This window comes from Rhagoletis pomonella, unplaced genomic scaffold, assembly GCF_013731165.1.
Source record: "Rhagoletis pomonella isolate Grant_MI unplaced genomic scaffold, Rhpom_1.0 Rhpom_scaffold_02665, whole genome shotgun sequence".
NCBI lineage: Eukaryota > Metazoa > Arthropoda > Insecta > Diptera > Tephritidae > Rhagoletis > Rhagoletis pomonella.
In genome coordinates this window covers 1,290-27,896 of record NW_023461218.1, presented here as the reverse complement: position 1 = coordinate 27,896, position 26,607 = coordinate 1,290, and the positions used below count along the sequence as shown (strand labels likewise).

General features: G+C 33.5%; 1 protein-coding gene and 1 long non-coding RNA gene across 2 annotated transcripts; one reads left to right on the top strand and one right to left on the bottom strand.

The window, feature by feature from the left end:
- Positions 1-12,014: 12,014 nt before the first annotated feature.
- LOC118753608 (altered inheritance of mitochondria protein 3-like) lies at positions 12,015-21,829 on the bottom strand. Its single transcript, XM_036488488.1, has 3 exons — positions 21,443-21,829; positions 12,872-13,142; positions 12,015-12,789 (listed from the first exon to the last, which is right to left on the bottom strand). Exons 1-3 carry the CDS (start codon positions 21,452-21,454, stop codon positions 12,293-12,295), a joined length of 780 nt encoding a protein of 259 aa, XP_036344381.1. The 5' UTR covers positions 21,455-21,829; the 3' UTR covers positions 12,015-12,292.
- A 309-nt stretch (positions 21,830-22,138) lies between these two features.
- On the top strand, positions 22,139-22,471 carry LOC118753610. The gene is made up of 2 exons (XR_004994824.1): positions 22,139-22,176; positions 22,273-22,471. It is a non-coding gene; the product is annotated as an uncharacterized LOC118753610 (long non-coding RNA).
- The last annotated feature ends 4,136 nt before the right edge of the window (positions 22,472-26,607 follow it).

Here is a 26,607-nt window from a genome sequence, read left to right as displayed (position 1 = left end):
AAAAGTTTATCCTTGAATATCCATGGAAATTTCCAATATTTATTTTTGAAAAAAATATATGTCAAGGATTAAAATGTATACTGCCACATCCTCGAATTAGTTTTAGATAAATAAAATTTACACATAACTCTTATAAGATATTGATAGTTACTCGGCTGGGTATTGAACCAAACCAATTTTTTTTTTTTAAGATTGAGTCATAGGTGAAAAAGTAATTTCTCCGTTTGTCGAAGTTAGCCTCTGAAATCGAGATATGGTCGAAAAAGGGCCTTTGATAAAAAATTATGTTTTAATGTTATATGTATATAACTAAAATATCAAAAATATAGACGTAGTCCGCCTATTGCTCTTATTTAAATGGTATATAACCTTATTTTCTGCAAACTTATATTACAGGTGCTATAACGCTGGTCTTCGAAAAATTAAAAACCTTATATTTCAAACAATTTTGAACTGATTTTTTAAAAATTGTAAACGTGATTAAACCCCCTTTCTTCTGATGTGCATATTTTTATACTTCGTATGTAAAAAGTTGAGAAAAAACATTTAAGAAGAAAAAATACCTTTTCTATAAAAATAAATATTTTGAACTAAAAAAGTTACCAACCGATTTTTAAAAAATTGATATCGTTATAAACGCAATCAAACCTTATTTCTTCTGATATGCGTATTTGTATACTATAATTTGCTTATAATTTTTTTGAAAAATTGCCGACAATATTCCAGTATTGTCACTGTCACTTTCCGAAAATTTTCGTACTTGCCTACAAGCGTATATGAAACAGAAAAATGTCGCCGACAATTCTGGATCTGAAATTTTATAGAAAAATCACCAATTGTCGCACCCGTCACTTTTATGAAATAGGCCCATGGATAATACCTTGAATAATAAGCTATACGTTAAAAATATGTTTTTCTGTTTCCTTTTTCACGTTTAAATAGTCAAGCAACAATTTTGGCCACTTTTCAGTATTCTGGCCCACTATGAGTTGGTATTGTAATTTTATTATACTTTGTCACATTGAATGCATTCTACTAATCAACAAGCTGCTGTATCAACACCAGCGCTCTTTTTGAAACCACCACACTTTCTAGTCAGCGCTGAGAGGTCATTCATTGGGTGCATTACACAGCCCATAGGAGGTGATGGTGTGCAAGCACATTAATTGCAGTCACTATACGGGAAGGAGTAATGCGTCAAGCAAAGAACATTACACACTTAACTAGGAGTAAGTATAAGGTAACACACACACAACTACGCAGTCACAAACCTAAGGGAACAACTCTGAGGTAAGCCATTATGCGCCGACGTACTCACGTATATATAAAGAAACAATCACGCAAAGCGAGTTAAGGTGGTTTGTAAGTCTGTTTGAAAAATTATACTATTTACATACCGACTTTTAGTTTGATGTTGGTAATGTCAACTTCGTGTGCGATTTGGTTAGCTTGGCGTGAATTAGGGTGAAATATGTAGTATGTATATACAGACATACAGTCGTACATACTTCGATAATGCACATATGTACTTGCTTGCGGTCTATTTCTTGCTTTGTGCGTAAAACTTGCGTTGTAGTGACGCATGAATAGCGTTTGTTATGTTGTTTTTCTTGTTTCGTTTTTACATTTCCTGAACTTGCACTTGGCGTTGGTGGGCAGTGCGCAATGGGTGGCAAATTCTTGGCGAGGTCATTGCCGTAACTTTTCAAATGCATTTTTTTCAAGTTAAGTGGACAAGGCTTTCATTTTATAGTAGTTTTTGTGATCGCACTGATTTTCTCTTGCAAATAGTTATTGTTACTTTAAGTAGTATCTATATATATTTCTGTGGACATTTGACCAAACCACCTCTTTCAAAATTAAAAATTTTTCAGAAGATCGAAAGACATATTAAAATCTTTTCAGAGCATAAGTTTCTTACAATGAAGGAAAAAATTTTGTTAAAACTATAAACTCTTTCAATTAAATTTTTTTAATAAAAATAAAATATATAAATAAGACTTATTGTTAAATGCTTTTTCAAACAAAAAATCATCTTATCCCGTACAAGGTGTTTTGTCAAGTTAAATTTAAGCAAAATTGTAAATGGTTTTTTTTGGTTTGGGTCTATACAAGTTTATTTGAGAAAGCAACTTTTTTTTTCAATATACTTTTGGCAAAACCACTTTAATCGAAAGAGCTTTTTGTGCTAAATGAAAGTTGCAGAAATTGTACAGACGCTAAATAGAGGCATGTTCTTTTGTTATAATTTTCCCATTTAAAACTTGTTTAAATTCCAACTTATTCGAAAGAAGAAAATTCCTTTTGAATTAAACGAATTTGATAATTGGAATATGTATCTCAATATGGACATCAGGCAAGAGGGATTTAATAGGGTTTAAGTAGGAAAATGTTTATAAGTGGGTTGCCACCTGTTTTAAAAGTCGCGTTTAAGAAAGTTTGCAGTCGAACATATTTTTGAAAAATTGAATTCAGTTAAATTGATAAGATACGGTAAATATTGAATTAATACGCATGTGAAGAAAGGGCGCGGTATGTTGGCTCGAGATATAAGATTATAAATTAATTTTAGCGGAGAAAACCAATACATTAACTTCTTTTTAAATACTTTCCAAAATATATTAACTAGCACCCACAAATTTGCTCGAAAATCTCACTTCATAAAACTGCTTAAATCTAGTATTAACCGACTTCAAAAAAAGGGGGTTAACAAAACATCGAAATGTGTTTTTATATGTATGCGGTATATGTTATGCGGTATCAACTTGTATTGCTAATAGTTGATCTTATAAAATTTTTTACTTATATTTTTGCAAAGGAAAACTAAAAAAAAAGTGCCCAAAACACCCATGGGCTCTGACAGTTTTAATCCTGGAATGGATCTCTGCGGTTCGCTAAGGATCAATGGACAAATAGGCCTCCGAGTTGAAACGCAGCCGTGCTAGTTGCTACAAACCTAAACAAATTTAGCCTCGACCTACTTAACAGATCCACTATTCTTATTTTGCTAGAGTCAAGCTAAATCTCATGTACTTTCTTGCGAGTGTGGATCTCTGACCAACTATTGCGCACTTGGTTCAGAAAGTGCGAGTGGATTTCCGTTTGCACTTGCGGGTTAAAACTAAAAAATTCCCACCTTGGTCAACTTTGCTCTCTCGTTGTCTTTTATGTTCCTAAGGTCGCAAACCCAGGCAAGTGACATGGATGTTGTTTCTTAACCTCGAGTTATGGCTAAAGTCTACATTTTCCTCAACCCTAACTCTCTGAATCTTACCGTTGAGTACAGCGCTACTTGAGAATAACACTCAGTGCTCCTGAGCGGCACCTTGCAGTTCTCTAAATCACGGACCTTGTGCCTAGAGCTGCTTTAACAACTCTGCTTTTGAACTTTGATTCGATATCTCCAGCACCCTACAGATTGCTTCTGCCTTGACGTTGCTGAAAGCGTCCTGAAAAATCAAGAATCTGATTAAGGTATGCAATCTGTCACACACTGGAAGCAGAAGTTACAATTAAGCATCACCTTCGCGACTTCCCTGTGCACAGTAGACCCAAAAAAAAAATTTATGGGCAAGCCATAGCTGGTATTTACAGACCTAAACCCCTTGTTCCCTTAGTATTCTAAGCACCACTGGGTGAATCAGACGAAAAAGGAGGTTTTCTAGGGTGGGTAAGGTTGCAGTGACTGTCTTCATTGAGATCCTGATGAATGTAGACTTTGGTCCGAAATGTAAATTTCTACCAATACCATTATCCCTGGGTGTGTTCTATTATGCAGTAATCATCGAAGATTACAGCAAACCTACCTAATTACCCCTATCTATATTTGAAGTATTACCGCATTTGTTGGCTTTCTGCTCTATATTTTGTTTACCATTTCGACAAAGTGGGCAGTAAGCCACTGTTTGCAGAATGGAAGCAATATCCCCGCTCCATTGGTGATATTTGTGGTAGTAAGGGGCATGGCAGTCCTGACAAGCTCATTTTCCTCACGATTACTTGGTATATCTCTGTGTCCTGGATGCGAGATCATTTAGAAAATGTTTACATTCGATAGCTTATAGCGTTCTGAAGATTTTATAGCGACTAGACCAGTGATTCGTAAAGTGGTCCAGGTGGACCCGCATGAGTCCACGGGAGACTCGACGGGTGGGTGTCTACGTTGGCGTGACAAAAATATGGGGGTCCACGAAATGTAAGTGAGGGCCCACGAAAATGTATAAACTTCGCGGTTTTGTTGTTTCAAGTTTTGTGTTTTAAAACTGTGAGTGATGAATATTTTTCGCATCACTTTAAAACTCGGAGCAATAAAAATAAAAATGATGGTATTACCACAAATAAAATAGGTTAGAAACGAACCGCGAGGGGTCCATAGAAACCAATAAAGTTTTGAAAGGGGTGTACGTGGAAAAAAGTTTGGGAACCTCTGGACTGGACTATGATTTTTTGTAGATTGAGATTAGCCCCAAACAGCCTCAGGACAACTTCCAACACAGCTATTGCTTCAGCTTGAAGTACACTAAAGTGATCTGGCATTCGGAAGGATAACTACAGTGAAAGTTCCTGTGAGTTTTGGCAATAGCGTTAGAGTAAGCATCCAATACCATAACTTACTCCCATTCATTCCTCGTGGGAATATGTGTGGTAAAGCCATTTTTCAAACTGCAGATACCTAAATTTCATACATTTTTGATTTCTTAAATATTTTCTTGTTTTTTTTTTTTAATGTTAAACTATTGGCTGTAGTTTTAAGGTCGTGTATATGTATGTACTTAGGGCTAATCAGTGATTAGTAATGACCAAATCAACCCGCAAATATGCAATCAAACCAACAACCTTCGGACTAGCACTGTCTTCAATTGTCTTATAATTTTAGTGTACTCGTATGTAATAAGAAACTGCATTAGCCAACAAAATAATTTAGTTTAGTAAAACACCAACAAAGACCCAATTGAACGACTCCACCTTCACATATCTCAACGGGATATCATACCAACAAAAACGACCTTCCTATAATCGTTAAAAAATTACAAACTAAAAATAAACACAAATTGTACTAAATACCATAATTTGGAATTCGTTTGTAGGTACATTCGTATGTAGCGATATTAAAAATTAAGTTTATTTTGAAAAAAAAAAAATGGGCATTACCTTACCGTTCCGCTTGCAGGTTTAAAGTTGCAATACAAAAAATCATTCAACCAAATTGCAGTAACAATTTGTTTAGACCACATAGTAACAATGCAATGCCTTAGTAGGTATTTCTATATTTGCCTTGCACACTCAATAAATTCAAAGCTGAATTACTTATGAACTTATGACGAGGAAAGGAACCATGCCGGAAAATACATTGGTATGTATAAACACAAACATAGTTCATTCATTGTACATATGTATGTATGTACATACATATATACGTATATAGTTAATATTTTCTTTAAATGCCACATGCATTTCGATTATTGTTTACGCTGGCAAATTGAATTATACACCAAAGCAACCGAATACATATGTACTCTGATAGGTAAGACAAGTAACACAAGCTGTTGAACTGGATCAGTCAACAAGACATGCAGGCGGGTGGACTTACAGGTTTATATGTAGAGTAAGTACATAGAGCGTTTGATTGCCCAGCGCACACAGCGACCAGGTGACGACGCCAATATTACGCTGGTTAAAGTTTTAATTCTTTTTCTTATTTCTGTTTTGATTTACACGCTTATGCAATGTGGTAATATGCCACACAAATTCAACTTTCGAAATAAAATCGCCAAATTCCGCTGTCGAATGGCCTCAATCGCGCGCTAATAGCCAGAATATTCAATGTATTTGGGTGTTGGTTAGTCGTCGGTTGGTTTATTCAAAGGACCCGTTGCTACTTAGTTAGCTGTTTACTTATTAATCTGACCAATCGATTCGACAAGCTCGTGGTTCACAGGCAAAAAAAAGAGTTATTTAGTTGGGCAATTTCTTATGAAAATCACTAAAATTTTCTATCGAGCAGTGCTTTAAAGGGTATGTGCGCCCACTCTAATTTAGTAAAAATATTAAACCATCGTGTGCACCTTTGCAAATGTGTTCACTTACTATTGATTAATCTATTTTCTAACTCACTGTCACTTGTATATGTTGGTCACCTTTTGTTGGTCTATTTTTATATTCCACACCCACTCAGAGATAGGTCGTGTGCTTTTCAACGGAACTTCGATTTCATAATCACAAATTATTTTGCATTGTTTCTTGTTTTTTTTCGCTTTGATAAATTTCTATTAGGATCCTTGGCATAATTTTTATCTTCAATGGACACAAATTTGAGTTTAAAGGGTTGACACTTAAAAAGTCTGTCCGAAAATCGCCCAACTAAAGAAAAGGTTATTGTTAGATTAGAAAATGCAAAAAAAGGGCATACATTTTGTCACCATTACAACATGATATTTTTGTAGTTTTAAAACTTACTACACATTTTTGGTCATTCAAACTCTAGGTATAAATTTTTAGTTATTTAAAACTTAGACAAAAGCTTTTGGTAATTTATAAACTGGACATACATTCTTGGAACTAATGAAAATGGATTTAATTATTGGTCATTCATTAACTTAATATACTTACATACATACATATGTAAATATTTGTTCATTTGTAAAAAATTCTCACTGAAAATATCTCTTTCCTTTGAATAATAAAAATAGATTTATGAGTAGAAAACGAATTTTGAGTTGTAAAAAATTACCCAGAAATTTGCACAGTATCCAGTTATTTTGCTCACTTGTAAGTATTCAATACTCGCTACACCCATCGATAAATTTTTGTATCCATCTTTCAAGGGGAAAATATTATGTCTATGTGATCGTCAATTTTATATATTCCAATTTCAAATAACTAAAAAACTATGTATATTAAGTTACAAAATATCCGAAGATTTATGTATTTTCAGTTTTTAGCGAACAAAATGTATTTGTAAACAAAAGGTTTATTTCCAGCTTTTAAGTGACAAATTGCAGTTCCAAATGATCGAAAATGTATGCTCACTTTCAAAATTTTCAAACATTTGTAACTAAAATTTTACTCCCAATTCTTGAATGTCCTAAAATATGTTTCCATATTTAAATGAACAAAAATGTACCTATGTCCAGTTTTTAACCGACTTCAAAAAAACAAACAGGAGAAGGTTATCAATTCGGCAGAAAATTTTTTTTTTGTATGTAAGTTACCGCATAACTTTGGACGTCAACCGATTTGGATAATTCTTTTTGCATCGAAAAAGTAGTGTCTGACAGGTGGCCCCGTACTAATCTGGTTTAGATCCGAAATGGTCCAAAATATATGTCCAGTTACTAAATTTCAAAAATTTTTTTTTCAAACCACCAAATATTTATGGCAGCTCATTTAATTGCCAACAATTTTATCCAGTTTTCAAATTGTCAATTTCTAGGTAACAAAAACTTTTCGGTCATTTTTTTAAATTACCAAAAATGTATATTCGGTATTTATATGTCCAGTTTTTTTTATGACTAACAATTTATGTCCAATTTTTAAATACCAAAAAATTCATGTGCTATTAATCCAAAAAATTATGTCCAGTTTTTAAATAACCAAACATTTATTTTTTATTAAGGACTAGCAATTACCCGGCGTGCTTCGCTGCGCCTTAAATGTATTTTTGTGTTGTAACTCTCCCCCTAAGCTCTTATGGCCTCATTTACAAAATATTTTTAAAGAACTTTATGAAGTTAGATTTAAAAAAAATCGATCTATGAAGCATTGTTTATTTTTTGTTTGAGTTAATATATTTTCGAAGGTAATTAGAAAATATGTAAAGAACCGACTTTCTCTTGGAAATTTAATTTATAATCTTATAACTGGAGTCTACTATCGCACCCTTTCCTCAAACGTGTATTGATTCAATATTCAAATAACGTATATTTATATAATTTGAAAAAATCTCCCTACTATACAAATATGTACAGCAATATTAACTAATATTTTCAAATGTTGTGAGAGGGAGTAACAAAACAAAATTACTTTTAAGGCGCAGCGAAGCACGCCGGGTATTCGCTAGTGTCACATGAAATTAACTGAGCAAAGTACAATGAATAGCTGTTAAACAATGTTTCACGCACCGGCACCATCTACTTTAAATGAAACATACTTATTTTCGTGAGGGATACTCACACACCATATACTTTTTTATTGAAATTTTTCCTGAATTTTCTTAGCTATAAACCTCCAACGAATGCAAAACCGTGGAAATCGGTTCGTGCGTTGTGGAGTTATAGCGTCAGGAAGGAAAACCCTACTGATTTTTATATTAAAGAAGATTAAAGAACTGTCCGCATTACACAATTTTATTTTTCACAAAAAACGGTATTCATGAATATTTTAATTTTTTTTTTATTTGCTTCCGCATATTTTTGACATAACAGCTTTCATTTTATGCCCATATTAAACAAATACAGCCTAAGTTTACCCGGGTCCACGTTTTGGTCTGTATCTCGAGACCCTAGTCACCCAGCTATATGAAAAGTGCTCAATCTTAAAGCATTCATGAACAGCTTTCATTTGATACCCATATTGAACAAATACACCCAAGGTTACCCAGGTCCACGTTTTGGTCTATATCTCGAGACCCTAGTTATTTTTTAAAAATTTTCTTTGCTACAAACCTCACGGAGCCCGAGCCCTTTCCAACGAATGCAAAACCGTGGGAATCGGTTCGGCGGTTCTTGAGTTATAAGATTACCAAGGAAATGTAACTTCTTTTTATATATGTATATAGAATATAGATTTAAGTTGTTTTAATGAAATTATTTGTTCATTTTTGAATTTGGACCCGTATTCGTCAATTAACTTTTTACTGTCATAAGCACCGTTATGGTTGACTTTCTTGTTGATATCAATGACGTTAAGCCAGCTTTATCGGTACTAGTTAGGTTCGTTACTGCTATTATTATATTAACCCATCTCGTTGCAATTATTTTCAGCTTAACGACCTAAATTGCGTGAAGCCACAAATGTTTCATAACGACCCTGTTGTGCAACCTTTAGTGCCGTACTTAAAATTGCCCACACAAGGGAGATGAAAATGTTCGGAGAGTGTAGGGTTTGGAAAAAGCAACGTTTTTTATTTCCTACCGCCACTTTGTAACTCGCGAATTTTAAATATTTTTTTTGGTGAAATCATTTGAGATTATTTATATATCTATAAATGCCTTGTGTATTCAAAGCGAGTAGGCTGTTATTTGAAGATGTAAGGCACATAAGACGTCCGTTTGAGTCGACGTTTTTTTGACAACATTTGTTCTTGAAGTTACAGGCTTCAAAAGCGTCTCTCATAAAAGCTTCCATTATCTTCTACATCCATTTAGATTATTTTATTATGTCTTAATATAGTCAATAACAGATGGATACCGAAAAGGCTCACACGAATTCAGAAGTCGAGTTTTGAAGCAGTACTCGGATTCTCTTATTGTATGAAATAGCATAGTTAAGCAGAGATCACACGATTTGTACAGATTTGTACATTTTGGCAGTCACAGAGTGGTGTTGTCTAGAAATAATGAGTTCAACTCAGTAACACTTTCCAAACAACACCACTCTGTAACTGTGTGTAGTTCCAAAAACTAGAAACCAAATAAATAATGTTGTGATATGCGCTTTTTGGAACATAAACACCATCCGAGGACCCAAAAAAGTATTTGTGGAAGTTTTGCAACAATGTTTATTTCTATCCAATTTCATTTTTTTTTCACAGGCCTCCTTTGATTAAGAAGAAAAAAATCAGAACACTTATTGACACTTTCGAAATCAGAGGCAACAACAAAATAGATACAAATGTTGTTTTTGCTATAAAACTGCTACCTGTTTGATATGCCTTGGTAGAATTTTTTAATTTGTTTGTAGAAAGAAGTCTTGTTACTTCACATCAGTGTTGCCAGTTTGCGAGATTTCGCCATTTTTCGGGATTTTATGACTAAAAAGGGCGAATGGGATTTTCTGTTAAAAAACTGGATTTTTTGCATACCATACCAAGCAATAGAATTTAGTAATTTATAAGTAACAAAAAGCTGCCATACTCTGTGGTAAATTAACGTTCACTTGAAATAAATTTCAATTGCCAGTTTATGAGTTATACAAAAAGTAATGTGGATGGCTTGAGTTTCTAGATTCTGAACTTGTTATAAGAATGTAAAAGAATGAACTAAATCATGAACTTTCTAATTGACAGGTCGTAGTTTTGTGCACTTTCATTGATCGTAGAAAATTAGATTGACCTCAAAATGAAAGAACTCATTTTCTTGCGTGTAATTCCTATGGAAAAACTAATGGCTTGCGGCGATACCTCTTACAATTTCCTAGAGAGGTGAGATTCATGGAGGATCATTACTATACCAAATGCTAAAATTTGAGTCTTATTCCGGTCGCATTGCAGGATTTTATTTTTATTTTTGACGTGGTCTAATGGACATTAGTGTGGTCCAATAAAGTCGGAATTGTAATGCTCTCACCCCCTTGGATTGTCCTATATCGAAAAAAGTATACTCCTATTTTTTTATTTAGAAATCAAAAAATATTAGAGGCCGCTCAAAGTTTTCCATGTATTTTTATATGAGAAAAACAAATTTTTTCATAGAAATGGTATAGAATTCTTGAAAGTCAATACTTGTCCATGGGAAAACTCTGGTTATGGAACAATTCTAGGGGGTGAGAACATAAAAATTAAGACTTTACTTTTTCACATACATTTTTGCACCACCCTAATGTACATACTACAATATATAGTTGATCAGATTTTACGAGCAAAAATTAACAAATATCTTAATATTAATCTCAGTCTTAAAATTATGCCCTTTCCTTCCTTCTTCTGTCGCTTCTTCATTCCATCGCAGTTTGGATTTACAGCCGAACGATCCTGTCGTTTTTCCCCTTTTTTTTGAAATCCAACGCATCACCCTTTTTGCCAACAAGTGCTTCTTTGAACTACATACGTAGAGAATTGAGAAGATTTTTGTTACTTAATTTTAGTTATTTTTTTATTAAAAATATATATTTTTTAATAAAATCCGTGTAAACCCAAGTTCCAAAATTTGCAATATTTGAACAAAAATTTATCAAACTCTTGGAAAAATTTCGAGATTTGTAATTAGATTCCTCAGAAAGATTTGGGGTATGCATTTTTGTAGCCCATTGAATTCTATGTACATAGTAAGAATAAAGTGCAACTTTCAAATGGCTAAAAACTACCGTAGAATATTAGTCTTAAATGATTTAGTTTTTTTTCGATTTTTCCAAAAAAGTCAACAGTTATTTTTGGCCGGTAAAATTAAAATTTTACTGATATTTTTTCGATTAAAAATAAAAGTCAAAATTTAATCGCTATTTCATCTGATTGTACACTTTAAGTCAGAAACATCTTAATGCTACTTAGTAAGATACTAGTCGTTTATGCAAGGAAAGGCAAATATGCGATGAAATGAAATAATATAGTTAACTGCAATTTTTTATATTAAAAATAAAGGTGTTATTTTTGATTGAACAAATAGAAATCAAATGTTAGCAACTTTTTTAACGAAAAAATAAAAGTCAAATATTAACTGTTTTTTTATAGAAAAAAATTTATTAAATTTAACTTATATTTCTAGCGGCAAAAAATAAAATTAAAATGTTAACTGAATTCTTAATCGAAAACTTTGACTTTTTTGAAAAAAAGATGCGTAACAGTTGCGGTCCCTGGTCACAATATTTGATTCGATGATCTTTGGATTATTCGAGTGAAAGATTTTGCAGAGGATTTACGAGGGTTTACGCGTAGGCGACGTCTAGATGTAGATGGCATCACAAGCTGTAGGAGCCTTACAACCAGCAGCAACGAATTACAATAAAGAGGCTCAGATGACTTTTTCATATTATACCAATGCAGGTGGTGTGATGGAAATTATTTCATTAAAGCCAATACTAAAAAAGCGATCTCGCTGCAGAATTACTAATGCACTTCCATGACATTTAAAATATAAAACTATGAATAAATATATATACATATATTTCGACTCGTTCGCCTTAAGTAATCGGCGTTATTATAAAATTACATAAGTACAAAAGTATTTACAAGTAAGAAATAAATCTTATTTACTGATTGGTGTCATCAACGAAATCAGTACAAGTCTTTATGTTGACGATTTTGCCGCATTCGCCACAATTCGTCCCGCTTCACAAACTCTAACCGCCAAAACCTCGAAATTTACGGTCAATGCCAAACCACCCACATTCCGGCGCGCATTCCATGCATCGGCGGCATCTACTTGCGTCGACCCGTGTAATCGATACTATACGAACCGCTCCAGATATCTAGACTCTTCAGCGCAGGGTGGTGGTGTTGCGGCAAACTGCCATATGGATACTGCGACTGAGGCTGGTATGAGCGCTGCTGATATTGGGGCTGCTGGTAGTAGGGCTGCTGCTGCGGCGGCGGTGGTGGTGGTGGTGGTGGTTGTCTGTACTGCGGTGGTTGATGTTGAAAACCGAATTGTTGATAACGCGGCTGCTGTTGCTGCGGCGGTGGTGGTGGTGGTGGATTGTAGTATTGTGGCGCTGGTGGATTGTATTGTGGGCGCTGTGGCTGATGCAAATTATCCAAACTGAATTTGCTTGCTGCCACTGGTGGACGATTGAATTTTTGATCTTTAAAATAGACGGCAGGATCTTCGCGATACTGGCCATCGTCGACTTCGTTCGGACCTAGCGGATAGGGATTGTGGTTGGTGAGTGTTGGAGGTGGCACATTAATGTCGCTGCCTAAAATGTGATGAGAGGAAAATATGCGTATGTAATGCGTGAAAAGGCAAGCTTGAAGTTGATAAGCAATACAATAACTCACCAGCAGGTTCAAAGCCACGCTTGCTAGCTCCATATTCGATCTCACGCAGCTTGCCCTGATCGTCTTGATAGCCATATTTACCAAACACCTCACCATTAGGATATTTTGTTTCGATTTTATAACTTCTATCTGCCGCTTCGTAGCCATACGTATATGAACCATCGTCGTTGTGTCGATCGATTTGTTTCAATATTGGTACTGGTGTTGTATAGTCACTTTGTTGGTATGACTGTTGAAATTGGCTGCCCAATATGAAGCAGGTGAATATGAACTGTAACAAGAAGAAATTGGATAGTAAGCGAGTGGTATATATGTATGTTTGTACATAACTTAATAAAGTACAAAATGACGCCAAAAAAAGAAGCAAATAGTTTTTCTTTAAGTTTTCTTTAAGTTCAAAGATGTTTGTAATACAATTTCTGCTATAACACAGTGCAGCAAAATGAAAGCAATTTATAATCACTAGAGTCCCATAATATTTTTCTGCTTGATTTTTCGTTGATTTTTATTATTTTTATTTTTTTGCTGACGGTGTGACTAATTATTTTCCACACAAAGTACATATGTTCGAAATATTTTTTATTACATGGAAAAAATGCCTAGCACCGGAATTCTGTAGCCACTTGAAGCTTGCACTTCATACAATAAAATTTAATGGGCTATAAAACTGCATACGAAAAGATTTTCTAAAAATTCTGAGTAAAAAGTTTGTAATTTTTATAATTTTTTTTTTTACAAAGTTTGAAATGTGGACTTTTGTAGATATATTTCGTTTGTTGTATAACTTGCTAGGCTTTTATAAAAAAAAATATTAAACATTTACAGTTTTGCTTATAAAACAAAAATTATAAAGCGGATTTTCAAGTTCTCTATCTGCAATTAAAGATAAAGATATAAACAACATTTAAAAAGAAGGGTTATTAGCACCTAGAATTGTTTTGGATGATTTCAGATATGATTTTTGCCTAAATATCTCAGAATTTCATAAAAAATAAGTACTGTAAACTTTGTGGTGGCATAAGATGAAAAAAAATATTGATACAAAAATTTTGTAAAATGCTTGTCTTATTTTCTATAACCTGTCAGAAATATATGTACTTGAGACCACAGAGATTAAAATTTTTTTCATATTTTGCACTGTGTAATTGCTCATAATAATGACAAAACTGCTCTCAGCAATGCGGCTGCCCTTGAAATTTAACCACTATGTTTGTACGTACATTCGTACGTTTAATAATATACAGAATTATTTCAAAATTTCAATTTTGTAAGAAAAGGCAATCAAAGTTTGATCTATTGATACAGTTGGTATACAAAAATACAGATGTAAATACATATATGTATGTATCTTCGCCATTTTTGGGAAGTTTAGTCATCTGTTCGGCTGAACATATTCTACTTATCAAGCTTACTAATTGTATATGAAATCTCCAAAATCGTAAATTTTGAGTTACATCTCTATATTATTAAACGTGCGATATGTATATTGAATTTGTTGCAATAGTACTAGTGATTTTGCATGACAATCTCATTAGTCGAAGAACTGTATTATCAGAGTGTGAAATTAAAGACATTTAAGTGGATTTGTGGTCGAAATAAATAAAACCATATGGGGCCTTTGAATCTTTGTCATTGTTGTACATTCATATACTACAATATGCCACCAAAATAAAAGTATGTACATACAATCTTTTTTTTATTATGCCGAAATACATAAAAATATATAAAGGTTATTTAAGGTAATTTCTTAGATGCCAATTTAAAAAAGGACAATTCCAACGTCCTCCTCTTTACCTGCAGCCTTTTTCGAAGCCAAATCCCCTTAACTTAAACGTAGAATACATGATGTTATTAAAAGCACATTAAAATTCAAAACTGTGCAGAAAATATTCGTTTTTATTGTGTTGAATTGAATTCAATAAAGCAATACAAATGCAAAATGCTAATAATACTGGATGACATAATTTGGGTTCTTTTTAAATTTCAATTGAGCTTAAAACGAAAAGTGGTTACATTTAATAATGCATATCCTACGAACCAATTTAATAATTTTAATACCTAATGTAACAGATGGAAGCTAACGAAATTCTTCATAAATCGCACATACATATTTAAATAGACCTAATAGTTTCTGAGTAACCAATTAATTATCCCATATTTTTTGTTTTTTATGAAAAAATTTAAAATTCAACTGGAAAAAGTCAAAAAATTATTATTCTGTGTTTGTGTTTTTTATTTGTGTTCTCTCTAAAATTTTTAAATATTACCCCACCAAACAATTTGTGTTGCCGGCAATAAGAAAACGTGTCGCCCTCGGAAACAAATTTATTGCCGGTAATATTGCCATCGAATCGATTTCCTATTACCGGTCGCTCTAAAACGTCCGCCGAAGGCAACACGCCTGGGCGAGTCGTTTTCTTATTACCTGAATGAGTCCTTTTCTTATCGCTTCAGGCGATATTTGGAATAATTTTATTCTTTTTAATACTTCATTTATTTTTTTGTATACCAAATCGCAACTTACAATCGGAAATAATTAATTTTCTCGCTGTGAGGCTTCCTATTTCTTCAATCTTGTCCTTGGGCATAATTTAGATGCTTTTGGCCAATACTATTGACGGCATATTCATAAGTTTCGGAATTTTTTAGAACTTTTTTATTCAAAATTGACATGAACGGAGTGATGTTGCCGATTTGTCACCACAGCAATAAATCGGTGAGTCGCCAATTTGTTGCCATTGACGATTGTTGCCTATTTCTCATATTTTGCATGGTGGGTACCTTTTGAGTAATAAATATGTAAGTATGTGTGTAGAAACGAAAATTCGGGTATAGGGCATTAAAAAAAAAATTCCCGCTTTTGCGTCACACAAATCTGGCAGCCCTACACTACACACTTTTTATGAAGTATGAGCAGGAAAGAGTTTTCTCATATGTACATGGCGTATGAGTAACATTATTTCCTGCTCATATCTACTTCTTCTTCTTTCTTCTTCTTCTTCCGTGCCAATTGACGCCAATTGGAAATGCCAAATGAAGCCAAGTCCTTCTCCACTTGGTCGCTCCATCGCAGTGGGAGCCTCTCACTTCCTACTACCAAGAGCGGGTTCCCACGACATGGTAAAGCCAGCGTAGCCGCTGTATTCTATATTGCTGCTCTATGTCTATGTCGTTGTAAAGCTCATACAGCTGATCGTTCCATCGTCTGCGGTACTCAAAATCGCCAACGCACAAAGGCCCGAAAATCTTCCGCAAAATCTTTCTCTCGAATACTCCAAGCGCCGCCTCATCGGATGTTGTCATTGTTCATGCTTCTGCGCCATATACCACTATGGGCATGATGAGTGACTTATAGAGTGGGATCTTTGTACGACGAGAGAGCGCTTTACTTCTGATTTGCCTACTCAGTCCCAAGTAGCACTTGTTGGCAACATGATTCTTGGATTCGGGTTTCGATGCTGATATTATTATCGATGCTGGTTCCCAAGTAAACGAAATTCGGATACGATGATGTCGATTCATCGGCATACGCCAGCAACTGCACACTATTTTAGTAAATCGTTCCAGAGCGGTTGAATTCTGCGGCTCTTATAATCTTCTCCAACATCAGATGAAAGATATCACATTAAAGAGAGTCACATTGTCTGAAAGCTTGTTTGGTATCAAACGGCTCGGACAGGTCCTTCCCTATTCTGACGGAGCTGATGGTATTACTCAACGTCATTTTACACAGCCTTATCAGTTTCGCAAAGATACCAAATTCAACCCATGCTAGAGAGTAGTTCGACGTTGTGCTTTCCTCGTATTTTTGGGTGCACATATTTTTCTTTTTCGACGACCATACTGCATTCTCTCATTTACCTTATCAATTTAATTTACTTTAGTTTTCAAAACAGGTGATCAAGGTCGTCATAAATAATTTCGGAACTAAGCTTTCTTAATAATATATAATTTATAAGATAATTGAATTAAATTGTTTAAGCATGGTTGCCTTCTTCAAATGTATTATCCAAATTAAGCTTTGTTAAACCTCATTAGTTTATACCCAAATTATAACATTCATTTATATTGCAATCTTGGTTAAATAAAATTTTTCAAAAAGATTCGAACCGCATTTAAAAATATTTTCCAAATTAAACTTTCTGAAGTAATTTTATTTTGATTATATTGTAATATTTAATTTATCTTATCAATTTAATTTAATTTTTCAAGCAGGTTGGCACCTTCTTCAAAAATATTTTGACCTCTTTAGTTTGATAACCTTACTGCTATATTTTATCTTATAACTTAAATTAAATTGAATTGATGTTTTGAAACATGTGGCAACCCTCTTCAGAAATATTAACCAAATTAAGCATTCATAAACCCCTCATTACTTTCATACCCAGATTGTAATATGTGTGTCATATATTTTATCAATTTAATTAATCAACATTTTTTAAAGAGGAGGCCACTGTCTATTTATGTTTTTAAGATTGGCTCTTATGTAAATCAAATTCGTCAAATAAGTATTTAAGTATGATTTAAATTATACCCACCATTAGTAACAAGTAGTTACATCATAGCTTTAATATTGGATTCGCTTATTTACTTATTAAAATATGTATTATATACCTCTAATGCCAGCAATAATTGCCAATTCGAAGCTCATATTACAAACACATTTATGCATTTATGCCTACAAGTTACTAATAGGTAATCGCAGCAACATTCATTATTGCCTACTTTGCACCAGTTAATTGGCGAAACAACTTAAGAATGGCGGCATGAAATTGAAGGGGATTATTGGCTTGCAACAGGCGTGTTAAGTTTCTCAAGGCCGTCTTGTGCTTACATAAGTACATAAGTATGTACATAAAACGCTTATGGCAATCGCAGTACTATACTCAACGTGAACGCATTGCTGCTGCATTCGTGTTAACCATGCCCTGGCACAAGTTGTTGGTCATAACAACATACTTACATAAGTATATACTTACATAAGTATAAGTTTAATAGTAGATATGTATTAATATGAGTGCACTCATTTATGTAAGTTTGCATGCTCATTTAAGCGCATTACGTATACTCTTACAGGTAGTTATACATCACTACTTGTATACTCATTTGCCTGCATATTGTTCACTTATGCGCCTACATACTTCTCTTTGGCTTTAAAAATTCCTGTTCTATTTATGCAAGTGTGAGTCAATCGAAATTTCTGAAATAACTGGTTCTTTTGAAAGGCAGTTATTATTGTTTCATATAAAAGTAAATTGTATACACATTGTATGTATACACATAGTAGTAATTGCGTATCTTGAATTGCTTGTGTGCGGGCGTGCTTACATACATACAAACAAAGATATATCTAGATTGAAAGGGTTACTTAAAGTTGTTCGCATTCCACGCATATTTACCTATTTTTTCTAGAATTGGAATGCTGTTACATATTTCCGCATTGTCACCTGTGACTAGACATAAAATGCGAATAGGTAAAACTGGATTATTATTATTCTGTAAGTTTTGGTCTGCAGTTTTAAGAAAAAAGAGCAAAGAAGGCATGCGAATATATTCTTTATTTATTTATGGTTACATACATACCTAGCAGGAAATATAATCACGGAATAATGTTTTACCGACAACTTACTCCTGGCCCGGCGGTCATTACCACTTCCCTGCCTAATTTGCCTTACTTTAACAAAGGCATGGCCGAATTAGGTAAGTAAGAATATACATTTGTTATCAGACATAAATATGTACATACTTCTATGCCGCTTTGCCAAATAAAGTAGATTCGTAAAATGCACAGCAATCGCTCGGAGATACCGGGCATTCTGTGGTATTTATATTCGGTGGAACATAATTTTAAAACGGACTTAGTAAGTTGTAATCGGAGGCGTTCATTTATAGTAAAACATATACTACGTTTATACGCACAGAATAATCGACTTAATTGAAAGCGCATTGACACCGCACACATTTCGCTCTAGTGTTTATACTTACGGCTTTATATCGGCATCAAAGTAACCGTCTTCAAAAGCAAACAAAATAAGCTGTTTTCATTTGACATTTTATAAGTTAACATAATGGAAAGTGATAAAAATCTAGTTTTATTCGGCATTATAAAATCGTGGCAAAGAAAAAGAACGATTATTATTAATCAGCTTTTAAATACTGATGCGATTATTTGGAATTTGAGCGGAACAGCTGATCTCCAATTCGCTTTGAGTGATAGCGGTGTTTATACACTCTTTCTAACTGTCTGGAGAAATAAACTACCGATTTGAAATGGAGTGTGAGCCAAAACACTTCGCTCTTTCAAAGCGAATTGAAATTCAGTTTATACATATGTTTTGAATCGCGGCGAAATGAATTAAAGCGACTTATGCATGCGTATAAACGTAGTAATAGACAACATTTGTCATGCTAACGATTATGGTACTAAAAGCTAAAAGAAAACATGGATTACCTTGTAAGGTGCGAAACCTACTTTTAAACTGGGTCCAACGGCCCACTCCGCAGGGCCTGGGTTCAAGCCCTGGTCAAAGCAACATCTCAAAAAAATATAGAAAAAATATATCTTACCACTGTTAAGGGTCGTCCCTCGGCAGGCAATATCAAACCTCCGAGTGTATTTCTGCCATTAAAAACAGCTTCTCATAAAAATACAATCGCCGTTCGAAGTCGGCGTAAAACTGTAGTTCCTAAAAATGGGAAACTACATACCACAAATGTTCTTCAAAACCGGATCAATTCGAAATGCAAACTGTCTTTCAACTCACCACAGTCTTTCAAAAGACAAGAGTCTTCCGGCAACTATCTTGATAGCTCTTTGCCGTCTTTCGAAAGACTAATTGAATGATCTGCTATCGAGAGGTCTTAGCGTTATGCTGTTCGCCTTTTAGCAATAAGTTGTTTTCAATTGAATTAAATTAAGCGAAATTAAAATAACATAAAATTATATATATTTTTTTAAACCAATAAAATCTAAAAATTAAATTATAAAAAGACAAAAATTACAACAGAAAAAAATAGCACATAAATATGAAATAATAAAAAATCTTACAAATTGAAAGAAAATTAAATGGAATAAGGCAAAAAAATAAAATAAGATCCTTAAGATTAAATTGAATATATGTTTTTTTTTTCTTTTTAAAACAATAAAATCAAAAACTAAAGAAAATGAAATCAACGAAGGAAAACTAAATTAAATTAACAAAAGCAGAAATAAATAAAATAAGGAAGTTAAAAAATGTTTTTAATTTTTAAACAATAAAATCAAAAATGAAAGAAATGTTGATCTAAAAACAAAGAAAAAATAAAATAATTTTCTAAAATTTAAATGAGATTTTAAAAAATATTCTTTTTAAACCAATAATATCTAAACATTAAATGAAAACTAAATAGGGAAAGAAAAAAAATCATAACAATTCATTTTTTTGTTAATTAGACTTAAAAATTAAAAGAAAATTTAACTAAAAATGAAAAAAGCGACTCGAACTAAATAATATACAAGTGCTTTCTCTTAAAAAAAGCTTTTCACTACGAGTGGTGAATGAGAGAGCTTTTTTCTCAGACTTTTGCACTAGAATAACTTTTTACATACTATCTTAGCCAGAATTGCCTGGTAAAGCACAGCAAAAATAGCTTATCTGATCTGATTCTACATCCATATAAACGGCAGCAATGGCAAAAATTTTGCCAAAAGCGAAGAGCTAAAGTACCCAGTCGACGATGATGAAGTCGATGTACCTCTCTCTCACCTTGACGGGTTTGGAACAGCAACAGCACTCCGTCAAAATAATGAAGTTTCTAAAAGGTCTTATCGATAATTATTATTACATTATAATGTATGCGAACGGCTTGCGTCATATAGGTGTGGCTTTAGAACTAATAAATCCACCAAATACCAGTTATTCGCCATACATGAAATATTGAAAAAGACCCGCGATAATAATGTCGATCCTATAATTTGTTGTTTTCAGAGCCGCTAGTGACAGCAAATCATACTTTGAACTTAGTAGGCAATTGAGCAGTTAAGTCCTCTCTCAGGGGATGGAAATCACAATCGATAAGTCTCTCATTATGCACGTCCTGATCTATTGATTGGGCGGTCCTTTACACATACATACATGGCAGCGAGTGCCGACGACGATGTATCAATGAGCTATATACGCTTTACAACGTTTTTGACATACATATGTATATAGTGGCCGCTGCAGTGTAGAGGTGCGCAGTGCGCAGGGCCTGGGTTCAAGCTCTGGTCAAAGCAAACTGCAAAAAAATATAGGAAAAGGTTTTTTCTTAACAGCGGTCGTCCCTCGGCAGGCAATGGCAAACCTCCGAGTGTATTTCTGCCATGAAAAACAGCTTCTCATAAAAATACAATCGCCGTTCGAAGTCGGCGTAAAACTATAGATTCCTCCCCGTTTGTGTGACAACATCAAGGTGCATGACACAAATCGGAGGAGTCTTTCGTAATTTACTCGAAATTTAGGAGGTGTTACATCATCTAATACACCAAAATTTAATTTTTCTTTCAAAATTTTTTTTTTTATTAAATGTAATTGCACTTCACTTTTTCCTTACCAATTTATTCATTTTTTCTGTGTTGATTATCGATCGAAAATATTTTGATGTTTACAACGCAAAAACCAGCACAATGAATTTCCAAATTTTTAAACGCGAAATTTTTAAGTTCATCAATCAGCTTAGCTATCAATTATTTTACGTTTACACAATTTTCGCAAAATTATAACATTCGAAAAATATTATTTAATATAATTTTGTTGCTTTTTTGTTATTGTTTTTGTAATTGCTGTATGATGGTGCACTACAAATATTGTACGCTTAACGATTTTCGCATTTGAATGAAAAACCGAATTTGCACTTGCACCAGACTCCAGCAGCAGAACAGCGTACTCAAAAGAAAATCAACGAGTCGGACGCTTTTATACCACCAACGAACCGCAAGCGACAAACTTAACAATTTCACAAAAACAACTCAACCAGCAGAAAGCTGAAATCAACCATAGTTACAACAACACGAAAAACGAAAATAACAACAACCAACAAACAAGACACATACTAACATATGTATAAATGGCTGGAAGAGAATGGGGCGCCCGGTCAGACGGCGGACGGCGAACATGGAAATGTGGTCATATGTAGCCGCCACAGTTAGCCCATTTATTTTTTTTTTTTTACAGCCAACAGTGGTAAGCAGCGAGCAATAATAACAAAATGTTGCCCATGACTCGCGGAAAACATTGTAATAGTCGATCAGCTTAGTGGTGTTGTTCGGTTCGGTTCGGTTCGGATCGGTTGGTGGACGCATTGGCACCACTCTTTGAGTTCTATTGTGGAAATGAAGTGATTTGAATTTTATTGTTTTTTTTTCTTTTTGTTTTTATTCTAAGCACAACTGCGTTGCTGTTATTGGCGGAGGTGGTGGTGAATTTGCAGGCTTTTATGTAAATAAATCGCCGATCGCGTTGCACTTCTCCCCCGTCGAGCACCACCGCCAACATCACCACAATCAAGAATTGCTGCTGCAATGCAACGCAGCAACAAATGCAGTTGGGTGGTGGCTGCGCGGAATTGAAGCGGTGCTTACAGGTTTGGCTAATAACTATTGCATATTTCAAAACAAAAACAATGTACCTACGTATGTATTGTGTATGTGGCAGGGTGTAAACAACTTTAAAAGGCTTTGTCAGCAATTTGAACGAATAATCTGAGCTAATCGAACAGGTGGTTAACATTACAGCTGCTTAGACGCATACATATTTACTTACATATATAGATACATATCGCACCCTAAATCAAAAACCGTCACAACTCAAAAAATCCCAAATGCCCAGGAGTGGCAAAAAACTGTTGATGCTGCACAAGCAACGCAAGCAAAATAAAAGTATGTAATCTTATTAATATTTGTCCGGTTAAAGAAGATAGTCATGAAGAAGAAATTTTGGCAGAAGATAAAAATGTGGCCTGTGAACTGTTTTATGGGAGAAAATAAATTTTTAAAAGCTTTTAGTTGCGACTGTTTTTGAATTAGGGTGCGATATGTAAATAGTATGTATGTATGTACATATGTACATGTGCATTAGACTGCATCACAAAAAAAAAGTTGCGGGTTTTCCGCCGGGATTACAAAATGTATTATATTTTAAGACGACCACCAAAATATTCGGAAAAATATTGAACTTTATCATGAACTTCATTTTCGCCGAACCGGTTCACTTTTCACTTTTGGTTTCCATGTATTTACTATGGAAGGATGATAAATTTTCGGGTGATTTTTTTTCACGCGAATCTCAGGATAAGGCAGATTAAGATTTAAGCGAGCTGGACCGATTTGAAAATACAAATACAATAAAAAAAGTTAAAAAAAACAGCATCAAAAATCTCATTATTACGATTCCGTAAAAAAATTTTTTTTAATTTTTTTTTAATATTTCTATGCAAATTTTTTAAACTTAAACCGTTTTGTCATTTGAGGGGATTTTTTCAAAAAACATCTTTAAGAAACTATTTTTATTCATAAAAAAACTCCATTTTTGGAGGTACTTTCAAATCGGTTCAGCTCACGTAAATCTTAATATTTTTCCGAAATATTTTGTATGGGAAATTATGCAGTCTAATGTGCATGTATCTATAGATATGGGAATGTTTCGCATTCATGAATATCTAATCTGCGTGAGCTTATATTCGCTAAGAATGCCAATAATACCTAAATTTTTAACCGATTTTAATTTTCTTTTGTTTTATAAAGCTGTTAAAATTCCTTATCAATCGGCGGGAGCTGATTGTAAGAAAAGAATATCACCCTTTTTTTATTTTATAAGAAAAGGTAATTTTTTTTTTTTTTTTAAGGAATACTTCTTTGAAAAAACCACTTAGTCCATCTTATAGTCAACACAGCATGGTGAATTAGATATGTTCAACAAAATAAAAACGATTAATGATCACTTTGTGCTAAAATTTAAATTATTAATGAGGTGCCCCTTTACTAGCTAAATTAAATTTTTATAAATAATTTACTTTTTCAGTGAAAAATTTCTTTAAAAAAAAAACCTAAAAAAAATCTATTTTATTCAGAATTTAAAAGAGTTTGAAATCCGCTTTCAAAAATCAATTGATGAGGACTTTTTATTTAGATACATTGTGGTGCAAGCAAATAAATTTTTAGCATTTAGAATCGATAAAAAAAAATCTACTAACTCCCAAAACATATATTTTTTTCAATGAAGAGTTTCTAAGTCCATAAACATATGATTTGGTACAGAGGACCTACATCAGAAAATCAATTACTAAGTACCAGAGAGAGCAAGGCAGCAGAGAGTACACCGTCCTAAGGACAGCTCCTATGAACTCCGCATGGTACATACTGAGCAGAGATTGGCATGCGGTGCGCCCCGCATGTGGTGGCACACTCAATCAACGACACTTGAGTGCTTGAAATGAAATGCTTTCGGCGATCGATCAAATGCGGTAGTTGCTCGATCATTCGGATCATGCTATGTTGAAACGATCGTTCAGTTGTGGCGACGAGTATAGTCGGGCTAGTATAGTCGTACCTACCAACTTTAGGGATATGAACGACTGCACTAGTCTCCATGAATATCTTAATTTCTTGTATTTTTTTTCATACATTTTTTTACAGCTGAAGTTGATTTAGTAAAACACGTAATTTTTAAGCAAAAAACTAAATCGACTTTAAATCTTATATGTATATAAATTTAATAGTACCGTTAATTTCTTCGGCTGAAGTAAGCTCTTTCTGCGGCCAAAAGTCCAATTTTCAATTTTTTCCTTCAAAATTTTTAACAACCGCACTTTATTCTACATACTCTAATTAAAAAAGAAATAATAAAGTTTGTGGTTTTGGTTTTAGTTTGTGCTAGAATTTTATTATGCTCAACTGCAGAGCAACGTGGGTGTGTATACACACTTATAAAAAGTTTGAAGTGTGATTATTTTAGTAATGCAAAATAATATTAAAATATGTATATACTACACTGAGGGAAATAACGCATAGTAAAAATTAATGCTTTATATTTGATTATCGTTTCAAAATGTTCGTAAGAATGTACTCTGCAATAAATCGGGCCAGTTCAGAACAGGGATGAAATTGATAGTACAGTTGTACTTTTTTGGTACATTTTGAACCGCAAAAGTACATTGATACTACATCGACATTTTTGGTACAATTTTGTCAAGAACAGTATTATATTTATTTAGAAATGCCACATTCTGCATACTTGGTAATCTGAATTTTTGTGGATAAAAATGGTCGCCGTTTCCTACCTCGTACTAGTAAATACGTGGTATTTGCTAAAATCAACACACAGTACCTGCTCACAAACTTTTCCAATAAGTACCTACCTACAACTAGAGCGTATAAGTAACATAGAGAGTAAAATTTAGAGGGGAAAAAAGCTCAGAAAAAATATTGAACGCAAAGCTAGTAATAAGGTGGAACTTACGCCATTTTGACTTTCTGATGGTTAAGTTTTGGCGCGTGATTTTCCCTTTGGTTGGAAATATTTCCAATCATCATAAAACCCAAAAAATCTACCTTAGATTTGAATTATTCATCCACACTTTAATTTCACTATTTCTTTTTAGCATTTTTTCATCGAATCTTTTCTCCCGACAAAAAATTATCCAGCAGCAATTCAGAGGATTCGATATCAAAGGGGCAAAATAATGAGGGGGAAAAATTTGCAAACACTTCCAATGTTCGAAACAGCTGTTCACTTTCATAGGTGCATTGTCCCTGATTTATAATTTTTTTTACTATGGAATACTTCTTTATAGGAAAAATGTTTTTTTTTACATATAAATAAAGTAATTATCTCGAAATGAATAAGTTATTTTTCTCAAAATTATTTGCGGTACCTTATCATGACGCATTGAAGGATAAGAGAATCGCACCCATCCTTGTTTCAAAAAATAAAATAATCTACAAATGTGCCTTTAAAATTATTATATTTTCTTTTTAACTAATAATAGAAAAATTCGATTAAAACGTTTCAACCTTTTTATCTATTTCGGTATATTTCAGGGAAAAATATGGTACACACGAAAATAAAAAAACTGGAGATTAGTAGTAAGTTAACTAAAAATAAACTCAACACAACCTGTGCTTAATAGTTGTACTCCCTGTTTCACTGTATCCTAGCAATAATTGTAAAAACTGCAATAAATAATTCAAAAGGCCCTATTTTTTTTTGTTTTAGATAATTTTGAAATCGAGAACACTGCTACATATTAACTTGTTTATTTCTATAAAAGATTTTCTTTTTTCAAACGATTTTTGTGAAACTTCGATTCCATTAAACTGTTTGTTTTTGGATTAACCTGATATATTAATTTGTCATTTGTATTGAAATCTTAGGGTTTTGATGGCCATTTTAAACTATTCATACATACACAAATATGTCTTCCATCTTTGTTACACCACGTTTAATATCATGTTTTGCTTATGTGTTTTAAATTTCAGCAAATAATTTTTAAATAGAGAATTTTATCTCATTTAAACTATATATAACTATGGTATTTTAAATGCTGGTACTTTTTCTGCTAATTTAGTACATTTTTGTTGGCCATTTGGTACAAAATTATAAAACTTATTTACCATCCCTGGTTCAGAACTAGCTCATTAAGAGGTGGTACTGGCTCTCGCACTATCTAAACGCAATGCTTTCAACTGTCTCTTTTTACATGGCGATGAACTTTTGCAGTGG

Bases quoted from the DNA above. Each gene is read 5' to 3' on its own strand.
- LOC118753608 (XM_036488488.1), bottom strand. The intron at 12,790-12,871 runs GTGAGTTATTGT...ATCACATTTTAG, and splicing joins GCGTGGCTTTGAACCTGCTG to GCAGCGACATTAATGTGCCA.